The sequence below is a fragment of the Rhinolophus hipposideros genome (assembly GCF_964194185.1).
Source record: "Rhinolophus hipposideros genome assembly, chromosome: 9".
NCBI classification, from domain to species: domain Eukaryota; kingdom Metazoa; phylum Chordata; class Mammalia; order Chiroptera; family Rhinolophidae; genus Rhinolophus; species Rhinolophus hipposideros.
In genome coordinates, this window is record NC_138055.1 from 32,527,289 (window position 1) to 32,540,956 (window position 13,668).

Consider the following 13,668-nt stretch of genomic DNA (forward strand, 5'->3'; position numbering starts at 1 on the left):
AAAACTATAGTTGGCATTCATTAATGTTTAGCTTCTGGTGTACAATGCCATGATCAGGTATCCACAGTATCCCTGAGGTGGTCTCCCAAATAGGACGCATGTCCATCGGGTACCCAACAAAATCTTTACAACATTATAGAATACCTTCCCCAAATTAATTTTCAAAAAAACCCTGAGGCCATCTTGTGGTTACCAGCTGCTTCCAAATCCCTTCACCTTTCCCCTTATCCCCAACCCCCTCCCACACACCCATCTAACCACTCTCGGTTTTTTCTCTGCGTCCCCAAAACTGTCTCTGATTAGTTCATTCACATAGTCTTTTCTTTAGATTCCATATATAAGTGAGATCATATGGTACTTGTCTTTCTCTTTCTGAGTTATTTCACTTAACATAATGTTCTCTAGATCCATCCATGTTGCTGCAAATGATAAGATTTCTTTCTTCTTTATGGCTACGTAATACTCCATTTTATAAATGTACCACAGCTTCTTAATCCAGTCATCTACCGATGGGCATTTCGGTTGTTTCCATGTCTTGGCTATTGTGTATAGCACTGCAATAAACATAGGAGTGCATACAGATTTTTGAATTGGAGTTTTGGATTTCTCTGGATAGATGCCTAGGAGTGAAATTACTGGATCATAGGGTAGTTCCATATTCAGATTTCTGAAATACCTCCATACTGTTTTCCATAGAGGCTGCACCAATCTGCAGTCCCACCAACAGTGCACAAGGGTTCCCTTTTCTCCACAGCCTCGCCAGTACTTGTTGTTTGTTGATTTATTGATGATAGCCATTTTGACTGGGGTGAGGTGGTATCTCATTTGGACTATCTGTTTTATCAAAGGGTTTTCCTAATATAAATTAGGAAAGGAAATTTAGCTTTTAAAATATTTTGTTTTTTGTGGATGCTTGATGAGAATTTTTAGTGCCTGTTTTGTGTATCAAGACTACCCTGGTGCAAGTTTAGTGTTTCCTTCTCCCTCTCCCCTAATTATTTTTCAAATATTTCACCCAAATATGACTAAACGTTGTTAGCTTTGTTCCCTTTACACTTATTTCATTTCCTGTGTAATTCGCTAGGTTGAAGGTTACGATTTTTCTGTGAACCTGAAAGAAGTGTTGCCCTAATAGGGTTACTAGACCTTACTCTATCTAGAGTCTAGACCATACCTACTCATAACTAAGGCTCATTATTATCTGATGGAATTACAGGGTTTGCCATTGCTTCCATGTTTGAGTTTATTTATAGGAAAAAAATTAGGAGTCACAGATTTATTGTTTCTCTCAAATGTAGTGATTGGTGGTTGGGTAATGTTAGATAGGGGCCATGTTGAGTGTCTGATCTTTTTTTTTTTTTGAGAGTAACTCAACACAGGAGTTATTTAGAGTTACATAACAGAATTCTTCACTGTTATAAAAGTTGTTGTATAAATTATGTTAATTTTGTTCCAGATACTTGCTTTAAGGCCTTTCTGTTTATTGGCATGACTTGTGAGAATTTTACACGAAGCTCTGCTTCGTCTTTATTACTTGGATTGAAAATTTAAGACTGAGTCTAGTAGTCTTGAGTCAGGAAATTGATAACACTGATTATCTGCATGTGATTATCAAACTTTATTGAAATTTTACAACACACGTGTAGCTTTACATTTCTTCTTCTTTTTTTGTGGATTCATTTGAAAAGTAGCTTTCAATAGGAATTTCAGGAATCATTTTATAAATATGTACTAAGGTCAGAAATTTTTTAAGTATGAAAGAGGAAATGTTACGACTTCTATATCTGCTTAACTAAAAACTTAGCAAATCTATTATGGAATCAGGATATGCAATAACTTTCTCTAAACAGTTACATCAAATAGCAATAGCAATGTTGCCTGGCTAGGCCTGTCTGATGTAAAATGGTTTTGGTTTTGCATAAAAATTGATCTCAGTTATTTTAGACTGTTGATTTTTCTAGCTTTTAAAACAAATTATTTTAAATTGACTTCAATGATTGTTCAGTTTTGTGTGTTTCTTCTGTTCTATATGTAGTACCTTTTTAGTTTTAGGTGTATAGATGTTGTATATTATAGTCTTCAAAGTGTGGCTCTATTTATAATTGTTCTTACCTTAGAAGAGAACAGAGCCTAGAAATGGTACTTTTAAGATGATGATTACAGTAAGTAGATTAATAATTCTTTTACTGATGTTAGGTAACAGTTTCAGTGTTCAGTTTGATGGAAATATAATCAGTTAGAAAATTGATCACACTGGTAGGTAGATGATCAAGATTAGGTTGTTAGTTGCTAGATTGTACTTTTCCAAACCCAGCCCTAGTTGCCTGAATCCAAGAATGTAGACCTGTTAAGATGATAGAGGAGCTGGTGCGGGTTGCTTTTGCAATTGTATTAATTTGACATTTTGTATTAGATTTTGCTTCCTTACCAAGATAATTGAAAATCATTTTTAGTGACTAGAACAATATAAGAATAAACAATATGTGTGAGAACAGGAATTCAAGAGAAATATTGTAGTTCTGTAATTATATTCCTCATTATTTGAAAATGAAACTGCCAGTATCCATTGATTAACATTTGACTGTTTTATTTTCATTGTTTCTTTATAACATTATATTCTCCTGATAATTAAATTAATACATGCTTGTTCCCTCATACAGTAAATACAAAATGTAAACACTAGTCCACAGCCCTAGTTCCTAAGGATGTATTGTTAATATTTTGTATACTTCCTTCTGAGTGGCTCTTTGAGATTAGTGTATCAGTTCCTTATTGAGCGAATGGACAGCAGCCTTAAGAGGGAATGGTTAATACTGTGCCTCTCATAAAGAAAGTTCAGAAAGTTTAACTATTTTAAGCATTTGATTGACTCATACATTAAATGGCTCTTCTTGTTAATTGAAGACTTTCAACATGTTCATTTGAACTTACAAGGAATAAAATTCTGTGTTGAAATAAGTGATGAAAATTATTATGGCTCTTGTTTTAACAGGTATTTGTTTGCTTATGGAAAGGTTGTAAAGTATATAACACTCCGTCAACCAGTCAGAGTTGGTTACAGAGGCATATGCTGACACACAGTGGAGACAAACCTTTCAAGGTAAGTAAATGTATGTGAGTATTTTTTCTCTTTAACTTCAATTTAAATTGACAAGATTCTTAGTGCCATTGTAAAAAATTGTAAAACAATTCTTTTGCCATTGTAAAAAATTGTAAAACAACCATTTGTTTTAACAGTCCAGTAGATGCATGGAATTTAAAAAATAGAGGAAGAAAGATAATTTAATCCAATTTTTAAAATTCGGAGAACAAAATTCTGTGAGGGAAAGGTCTTAAATAGTGGACAGATGAACAACTTGAATGCATGTCTCTAAAATTGGTTGGTGTTAATACCTTGTGCTCTAATTATGCTTTCCCATGAAACAGATTTTCCTATGAAATCTATGGCATAGATTTCAGCCTTTTTATTAGCAAACAATGATTGCATGACAAAATGAAATTGTAAAAGATTAAGGGACCTAATTCCTTTCAATCAGTTTTGAGGTCATATTACTGAGCTTAATTATAAGTTACTATGTCCAATGGATATAGTCAGGGAAATCTGTATAAAGAGCAACTTTTAATAAAAAGCATCCATTTATCTTTATTAAAAATTTAAAAAATATTTTGGTTTATAATTATGGAAGGCATATACCAAAGATATTAAAAGTTTGTGTTTAAAGAAATTTAATAGTTGTTAAACCCATACTGTCTTCTGGTAAGTAAATACTGTGTGAGAAAATTCCCCTGGGTTTCATTAGAGAAGGTAATTCTTGCATTCTTGCGGAGTTTATTTTTTTAAGTCACGTACATTTTTTTGAAAAGACAATCTTTAAGAAGTTTTTTAAAAAAATATAAAGAAGTGATTTACATTGAGAAATCTTGCTCTCTTTCTTGTTCCCTTATTCCCTCCCAAATAAGGTAACCACTGTTATTAGTGTCTAGTGAATTCTTCTAGTATTTCTTTATGAAACTACAAGCAGATAAATACGTGGTCTCATTCTTATACATTGTTTTACACAGAATTTAGTAAACTATATACTGTCTGTACTTTTGGGTTTTTTTCCTTTTTTTTTGTTTTTATATCTTTTTTTAAATGAGTTTTTTATTTTAGAGCAGTTATAATTTTATAGAAAATGTGTGTACTGACTCCTCAAAAACTGAACTACAGTCAGACCTTGACATTTTCGAGGGATTGGTTTCCGGAGTCCCGAGGATACTAAAATCCACGGATGCTCAAGGCCCTTATATAAAATGGCATAGAGTGTGCATACAGTTGGCCCGGCCCTCTGCATCCACATCCATGGGTTTCCAACTGTGGATTGAAAATACTGTTTTCAATCTGCGGTTGGTTGAATCCGTGAATGCATAACCCCCAGATATGGAGGGCTGACTGTTGAAAAATAACCACATATAAGTGGACTTGTGCAGTTCAGACTGGTGTTGTTCAGGGGTCGCTGTACTATATTTGAGACTGGGAAGGAGTAGAAGTTCAGTGGGATTTGTCTTTAGATAGGAGCAGGTGATGAGGTCATGATGTTTGAAGTAAGTCATATTTTCTAAACATTTTTTAGTTATTGTATATAACATAATATATAATAAAGTGCCTAAATACATTTAAGTGTTCAACAGTTTAAAGATTTGTTTCATATGTATGTATGTATGTACCTTGTGTAACCACCATTCTGATGAAGAATATTTTCAGTGAAACAAAATTTCCTAATGTGCCTTTCCAGTCTATACCTCACCTGTCCTCTACCCGCCTTCCCAGGCCATATTATAATTTCTGTCATCCTGGCTCAGTTGTGTGAACTCTTGTGTCTAGCTTTTTTCACTCAGCAAATAGCGGTGAGATTTTTCCTTATTGTTGTGTGTACCAGTAATCATTCTTAAATTGCCGTGTAGTATTTTGTTGTACAAGTAAACCATAGTTAATCCATTCTAATGCCAGTGGGCATTTGGGTTGTTTTCAGTCTTTGGCTACTATTAATCAGTCTGCCCTCGCATGTTCTTCTCCATGTCCTCTGATTGCACTCATGCATTCATTTGAGAGGAATTGCTAAGTCATAGAATAGGGCGTTTTCACCTCTTAGAAACTACCAAACTTTTCCAGGTTGGTCATATCATTTTACATTCCCATCAGCTGCAAATGAAAGTTTTAGTTGTCAGTCTTTTTAATTTTAGCCATTCTGGTGAATGTGTGTTGGTACCTCATTGTGGCTTTAATTTTTGTTTCCCTGGTGAGTAATGATGCTGAGTACATTTCCGTGTGCTGTTTGATTTTTCTATTTTGATGAAGTGCCTATTGAAGCCTTCTCTTATTTTATTTGAATAGTTTGTCTTTTATTATTGTGTAATTTTAAAATATATTTTGGAAACAATTCCTTTGTCAGATATGTGTTGTAAATAACTTTACAGTCTGTTTTTGGCTATCCTTTTTACCTTTCCTAATCGAATCTTTTGAAGAAGAGTATTTAACTTTAGTGAAATTTAATTTTTTTGACGATTAGTGCTTTTCTTATTCTTTAAAAAAAAAAAATCTGTGCCCACTGTTAGTATATGAAGATGAGAACAGTCTTACAGAAAAGCCAAGAGTTTTGTCTTGTGATAGGGAGATCATTTCAGGGGTGTGTGTGTGTGTGTGTGTGTGTGTGTGTGTGTGTGTTTTAAAATACAATTTACTACCATTTGCCAACTGTAGTATTCAGTAGTTACTAGTGTATCACAGGTTTGTGCTGTCATCACCACTGTTTAATTAAAGAAAAATGTGCTTTTGAGAGAAAGCATAAAAGAATAGAATAAGTAGGCTATTTAGGGAATAGCATGTAGTTTCATATATATAGGTGATACTTTATGGTGGCAATTTGAAAATATTTTAAATGTTTCTGATTAGTAAGCTTGAACTATCTAGAAATTAAATGTAAAAGCAGTTGGTTGCAAAAAGTTTCTTATATGGACTGTTATAGTATTTGTTGTGTAATGGACAAGACGGAGTGTAGAGGTCAGAAATAATCATGATTAGCAAAAGGCTTGAATAATGCTGCTTTGTGCCTTGCATATTACATACATGTTTTATTGCAGTACGTATTTTAATCCTTACAACAACAATTCTTTGAGGTAATTACTGTTATTGCCCTCATTTTATAGATGAGGAAACTGATATGAAATTAAATATTTTCTAAGGTTAATGGCAGCTAGTGGCATACTGAGGATGTCAGAGGCTGTATGAATCTGGCTTCTGTGTCCTTAACCACTTGTGCTTCCCAGTAATTTATAATGCAGAATAGCTACTATGTAAATTTGTGTGTTGTATATTGTCTTTGGGTTAATGTTGCTGTCTCTTAACTGTGTTGGTCTAGAGTTTGGTTATTCTAAGGAGTTTGCATTGTAGTTTTCTGCCTTCTATATTTACAGTATGCTTCAAGCATTTGCCAAAGAGTTCAATATTATTTGTGTTTTGAAAAAAAAAGTCATTGTGACTGCTCTGTGTGTGGGATAATTCATAAAGTCATCTTAATGAGTTTAAAAAATGTGTACTGTTTTTACTAAAAATATTTAAAGTTATTCTTTAGACTTATGCCTGAATAAAGAGAAGGAATGGAGACTGGAGAAAGGCAGGGCTGTTATAAGTACCCTGTGTGGCCTGTCTGTTACAGACCTTGTTAGTTCACAGCCAACAAAGCTTTTTCTTAATTTGTAGTATTACTACTATCATTATTTTGATGCTCATGTAATACAGGTTGTATGTATTGAATCTATCAGTTTTTACTTGTGTGGCTTCTGGGTAACTTGATGTAGGAAATGAAAGCCATGGGATGTATCATTTAGGTTTCAGCCTATTTTTATGGTCCCTAAATTTATTTGTCTTATGCTTGATGATAAGAAGACAGAAAGTGTCATGAAAATAATTGATCATGTCAGCTCATTATGAAATTCTAGTTTTGTAAAATCATACTCCTAAAATGCAAATATAGTTTCTATGCCAAGGGTTTTAATAATATTTATCTCTGATAATTAAAATGCAGATTATCCCTAAATAAGTGTTCACTTTGTCACACACGCACACAGACACACACACACCCCTGTCTATACCTACCTACCCACCTACCTACCCACCTCTGCTTTATATGTACATTTAGAGTTTGTAGGAACGGGAGTTGATGCTGTCATTTTGTTAAACGTGGTAAAACATTTTAATTATTAAATGTTTGGAAAACATTGCATGTGTTCATAGTACTAGGATTTGGGGAGTCTTTAAACTATTCTCTTTTTTGTAATTATGATTTTGGTTCTTGTTAGTTCTCTGCTGTTAAGCTTTATCATGGCTAAGTGCTTTCAACCCCACCTCACTTAGAAATAGTTTATTTAACTGAAGAAAGTAAAATTTAGTTATGTACAGCATGTATGGTGGTTGTCTTGATTTCCTTTTTCTTTATTGCCAATGTGGCAGTGGTTTGTCTGGATGAATTTGCATGTATATGTTCTAAATTGTATAGTTGTACTTCTCAGATAAACTCAGTTGTTTTACTTCCTTCACACGTTTCTCCCCTACTCTGATATTTCTTGTTTCCTTCCAGCACAGTTATTTGTTATAGTTATTTAATTGTCTTGGGTTAATTTACCTATTGTAACTTTTCTTCAGCAGCTAGTCCTCTTTAGTTCAACATAATCAACTCCGTTCGTAATATTGATATATTTGACTGACTTCTCTCTGTGATAGAGTAGAACTTAAAACTCTTAGACTTTATTTCAAGTCTGATATATGAAACAGCCGATCTTTTTAGATGTTTTGGAACCAAGAACCTAGCCTGAAAGATTGATAAAGAGAAAAGAAATTTTATCAAACCAGACTTAAACTATTATATTCTCACTATAAAGTGGCTTATAGTTTTTACATACAGACAAATTCTGGTAATTTGTCACAGGACACAGTGTGAGTGATACTAATATTACATCATTCACTGTAACGAGTCATGAAATAATTTCCTTCTTCAGTTCCTTTATGATCTATTTTATAATGGAAGTTGATACTGATAATTTTAAAATCTTTTACCTTTTTTCAGCTTTATTGAGGTGTAACTGAGAAATAAAATTGTAAGATTTAAAGTGTACATTGTGATTTGATATGCATATACAGTTGTGAAAGAATTCCCTCCATGTACTTAATTAACACATCCATCGCAGCACACACACACTTTAGTGAGAATCTTTTGCCTTTCAACATCATATGTAATATAAACAGAGCTTTAAACACTCTGTTCTATCTTTCTTTAATTCTTCTTTGTCATTTTGTATTCTGTTGTGTGTCTGTGGGTTTGAAGCTCCCATGTTCCCTAGCCTTGACAACCAATTTTTAGGAGGCTCCCAGTACAATTGGAGTATAAATAAGGGTAATAATCTGCAGTGATCATCGTCACACTAAAAAAACAAAAAATGATCCCCCCCTCAAAAAAAAAAAGAGAGAAAAAGAAAAACCAATTGGTCGCTGTTAGAGAATGGTAGGGATCTTATTATTTGGAAAGCTGGTACAAATTAAGAGGTTCTTCATTTACTGTATGAACTGTGCCACTGGGTACCAAATCCTGGTGCCTGAGTTGCACCAATGACCAATTAAATTAGAATGTCTGGGGCATGTTACCAGCCATTGCTTTATTTAAAAAGATCTTTGAGGTGAATTCGATGTGCACCAAAGCTTAAGAAACTGTTCTACAAGATATTTCTCTATGGGGAGGGGGGCTTAAAAGAGAAATATCCCTTATATCATTAGGTGAACTTTGTTAGTTCATCTAATGATACGATAGCTAGCTGATACTAAACATTTCTCTAGTAAATTTGGTTACCAATTTAATGCTCTTTGAAAGGGGGAAAAGCATGGAGGAAGGAAGATCTATGCTGCGTTTACTATGCATGTTACATATGGGATTTTTATTAACTTTCATTTTCTTCTCTAGGCCTCCTTGGTAACCACACTTGCCTATTCTTCATCCCCCTTTACCTCTTCTCCCAAACTCATTGGCGGCTCCTTTTAGTTTGCTTTGCTGGCCTCTGCTCTACATGACTTCGACATGTTGGAGAGTGCTCTTTTCTCTTAAAAGTTCTCACCCTAGGAGTTCTCATCTAGTCCTCTGGTTTTAAATACTATTTATGTTCTGATTACTTCAAGATGTTTCTCTCTAACCCTAACTTCTTGGATTCCAGAGTAGAATATACACTTTGGATGTCTAATGGAGCGTTTTGAACTTAACATGTACATATCTTGAGGTTTTCCATTCCAAATGTGGTTGTACTTGAGATTCAGTAAATAGTAAGATCATCCATCCAGGTACTCTGGCTTGAAGGACCCTGGATTATTCTTGATTTCTCTCTTAACTTCTATAGGCCCCCTAAATGCATTAGTAAATCCTGTCAACTTGAATATGACTGCTACTTCTCACCATACTCTTTTATCCCCAGTTAATCTCCTGTGGTTCTGTTGGGCACTGTACTATTTTAAATCCTTGGTAACTCCTCACTCTCTCCAAATTAAAATTCACATTTCTTAGCATGATGCACGATAAGGTCTTCATACCTCGTATTTACCTGCGTCTCTACTCTCATTCGTTTCTTACCATACCTACCTAGGAAATTGTGTTCCAGGCATACTGTACCACTTGTAGTTCTCAACAGGATCACACCTTACCCTCATTGTGGTTTTGTGTAGTCTGTGCTTTCTACGTGGAATTTTAAAAAGCTTTTTATTTTGGAAAATGTTCAGATTTGTGGAAAAGTTGCAGAGGTAGTACAGAGAGTCCCCCTGTACCTTCACGCAGTTTGTTTCCCCTGATGTTATCATCCCATGTTACTGTGCTTAAAACTAAGAAACCAACATTTCTACTTGGAAGTTTTGTTTTCTTTTAGATTACCTGTTAATAAGTACTACCATATCTTCTGTGAAACTGATGTTTTCTGCTATATGTTTCAATAGCTCCTAGATTTTCATGGCACTTCTGAGACTATAAACATGACTAAAACAGTCTTAGTACTACTAGCAAAGACAGTTTTAGTATTGCTTCACTTGAACAACTCTGTTTAGGAAAAACAACCCAGTAATTTCATGTTTCAAATTTTAGAACAGCTACTCGACTACAGTGGTAGCCAACATAAATAGTGTGTTTCAGTGGACTTGGGAGATAGGACATTCAAAACATTCAGTGTTCAATAACCAGTTTTTTCCCTAATTGTTGAAAAAAGGTGCTTATTCATCAGAATAGCCTATGAGGTGACTTGAGTTGAGGGGTCATTGTTGTATATGTGAGTGAAAACATAAGTATTTGAACTCTACATCTCACTGAGCACCATGCTCATGTTAAGAGGAATGAAGATAATACTAAGGCCATTTGAGGCAACAGCTGATTTGTCTCTCACCTATTCTCTGATATACACTTAATGAGTGGAATATTGACACTTAAAATTATTTTCTCCTTTAGGGTAAAAGAATTTGTGTTTAAGTGAAATGTGTGTGATTGTGATTCTACTATATTTTTAATAAAAATGTACCCTTTTCCTCTAAATTTTCGTTGCATATGTGTGTTTTCTTTTTTTAGATTTATGATTCTTGATTAATGGATGGTCAAAATCAAAGATGAAACAATTTTATATTACAGTGCTTAGTATTGATTTTATTTTCAGAGCATTGAGTCATTGCTGATTAAAATAAACTTAAAATATGTCCTCTCAGTTCTAGATGCTACCACAGCCTATTCTTTTCAGTCTCGAGGCATCCCAGGAGAAAATCTACCATCCTACTGGAACCCTTAAAATTAAGGAGAATTCTGGTGGAATCATATCACAGAATCTCTTTGAATTTAAACACGAGGGCTTTGATCTGAACTGTTACGGTCATCTCTGCCTTTTAATTGTAGTCAAGTAGCTGTTCTAAAATTTTAAATGTGGAGTTTTCAACAGATTTGTTTGAATAACCAATATTAAACTGGAACCCAAAGGCAACAACTTATTTATATTATATTCTTTGAAATATCTGAAACATTGGCCACCACAGATGCGTATTTAATGTATGTTTTTAGAGTAGGTGTTAGGAAATACCTACTGGTATCTTTTTGGAAAGAAAGAAAAATAAGTATTGTATGGCTTATTCTATGGTAGTGCTGTGTAATAGAAATATGTGTGAGCCAAATAGGTCATTATAAAATTTGCAGGGCTACATTAAAATAATTAAAACAGGTGAAAATAATTTAATTTCTTAGATATAACTGATTATATTATTTCAACATTTTCTCAATGTACACAATTGATGAAATGTTTTGCTTTTTTGGTACTAAATCTTCTAAATTCGGTATGTATTTTATAGCCACATTTCAAGTGCTCAGTAGCTATATGTGTCTAAGGCTGAAATGTTCTAGACAGTGCAAAACTAACCCATTAGCGTAATTCTACTTAAAACACTCAGTTCAGATGCTAAACACTTGATCTGTACTTAGATTGCACAAAATTTGCAGTTGCAGAAATAGATTCGTACACCCAAGTTGTTTTGAACAAACTTAAAAGTTTTTCAGTACATTGGTTATCATGTTTTAGATTAAAAATCTAAATGGTTACTAAGAAACAACAAATAAAAACTACAATGAGATAACACTAGGATAGTTTTAATAAAATAAATGAAAAATAAGTGTTGGCAAGGATGTAAGAGCTGATGGTTATACAACATTGTGAATACGCTAAGTGTCACTGAATTGTACATTTTAGTTTTAACGTGGTATATATGAATTTAACCACAGCAAATCATAAAAATTATATAAAATTAAAAATTTGGTTTCTTAGTTATAGTACCCTTATTTAAAGTGGTATGTAGCAATATGTATAGTAAGTTTTTAAATTCTAAGAATTCAATAACCATTAAATGTTAAACTTCTTGTGGTCAGAGTCTGTAGCTGAACATTCTGGATGCAGGCTGTCTGAGGTCCACACTTGATTGGGTCATAATAAGTAAATGAAATACTAATTTTAAAGTGCTGGATATGGCTAATTGCTTCTTTTCAGGGTTCCCAAAGCACTCTATGCCTTACCCTGGACTTTAGTCGTTGGAAGTTATCACTTTGTATGTATGTCTTGCTGATCACATATAAACACTTTTAGGGTGAGAATTCTATCTTAGTCATCCTTATACTTCTAAAATTGTCCATGTTACTAGATATAGAGAATAGATGAGTATTTGAACAAAAATTTTGAATAATTCTTCTGCCTTTTAACTTAGTATGCACCCTATAACAGGCAAAGATTTTTATTTGCAATGCTGATTGCCATTAGAGTCCATAAAATTGTCTCTTGTATATCAAAATAAAAAGAATTATTATCAACGGCACTGTAGAAGCAGCTTACAGCGAAGTGTTTCAGCCAGCATTGGTTTTATCACAATTGAAGCAGTTCAGTTCTGCTGATATATTTAGAAATACATATATGATATTTAGAAATATACACATGATATAGAAGATGATTCTGGATTGAGATATATATTCCTGTCTTCACAGTGCATGGAAAGGATGAGTTGGGATAAGTATCTGGATACGCAGTGCAAGTGTGAGGATCTCAGGAGGATGAACTCCTTTTCACTTGGGCAGACTTTTAGAGAGACTGTGAATACAGTAATAATCCCTACTAATAGAGGGTTGTATTTTGTTTTTAGAAGTTTAAAATGATAGACTTGCCTGGATTGAAAGAAAGAGCCTGTAGATTTTTTTTTGTGTGTGTGGTATTATGTAGTTAATGTAATATAAGTTGAAGCATCTAGGAATAATGTGGTGGAAGTAGCTGGTGTTTTAAACGTGACAAAATTTAATGGTTAGAGTTTGGTTGTCAAGTCAGTAACTAAGTAAACTAGATAAAAGTCAATAATAGAAAAGACACCAGCAATCAAGCTATGGATTTTGCTATTTGGGGATTCTAGAAGTGGTGTTTGTTTTGATTAACTTATTTGTTATAAGACCTGCAAATATTTCCTAAGATTTAACTAGAAATCACACACTTGTACAATTTGTGTATTATAATTTTAGTGATATCCAAGCATTCTGCTTTCATTTTTCAAATAGCAGATCCACTAGGTTGACTTGGGTAGTTCCCCTTTTGTTTTCTCAATCTTGTAAGTACAGGCTAAAGAGTCAGTATTTAATGGAATTTATAGAGGATTGCATAAGACCAGCTCTGAGTCTAAGTCTTCTCTGAGAGACTAGATTAATTTTTTAAGTCAATATTATTGTATTTCTTTCCTATCTGTTAGAACAGTAGGGAGGCTACTGAAGGTTTTGAAATAGCATATGTTGTACGATAAAAATAATTAAAAAAACCCAGGAATCCAAGTAAATGCCAGGATATCTAATTCTTTGATGTAAACAAAACTTATTGCACCTCTTTAAAAAGTGACTAATTCAAAACCAGATTTCTGGGAAGAATATCCCACTATTTTTGTCTTCAGATAGTGGGAAGAGCAGGAAACTGGGAAGTCATGAAACTTGAGTTTTATTTTCCATTTCTGCCACTCACTGCTTAATGTGTATTTGCGCAACTTATAAAATGAAATGGTTCTTAGTGTCTGGAATTAGTTCTATAGTGTTAATGATTTACTTCTGAAAATACAAA

The 13,668-nt window shown here is 33.6% G+C and overlaps 1 protein-coding gene across 2 annotated transcripts in view; it reads left to right on the plus strand.

The window, feature by feature from the left end:
- The window catches only part of AEBP2 (AE binding protein 2), a 68,971-nt gene that overhangs the window by 26,300 nt on the left and 29,003 nt on the right, over positions 1-13,668 (plus strand). For both annotated transcript variants that reach the window (XM_081059000.1, XM_081058999.1), the window contains exon 3: positions 2,993-3,100. In XM_081059000.1, coding sequence (XP_080915126.1) covers positions 2,993-3,100 — 108 coding nt within the window. The remainder of the gene's footprint in view (positions 1-2,992; positions 3,101-13,668) is intronic.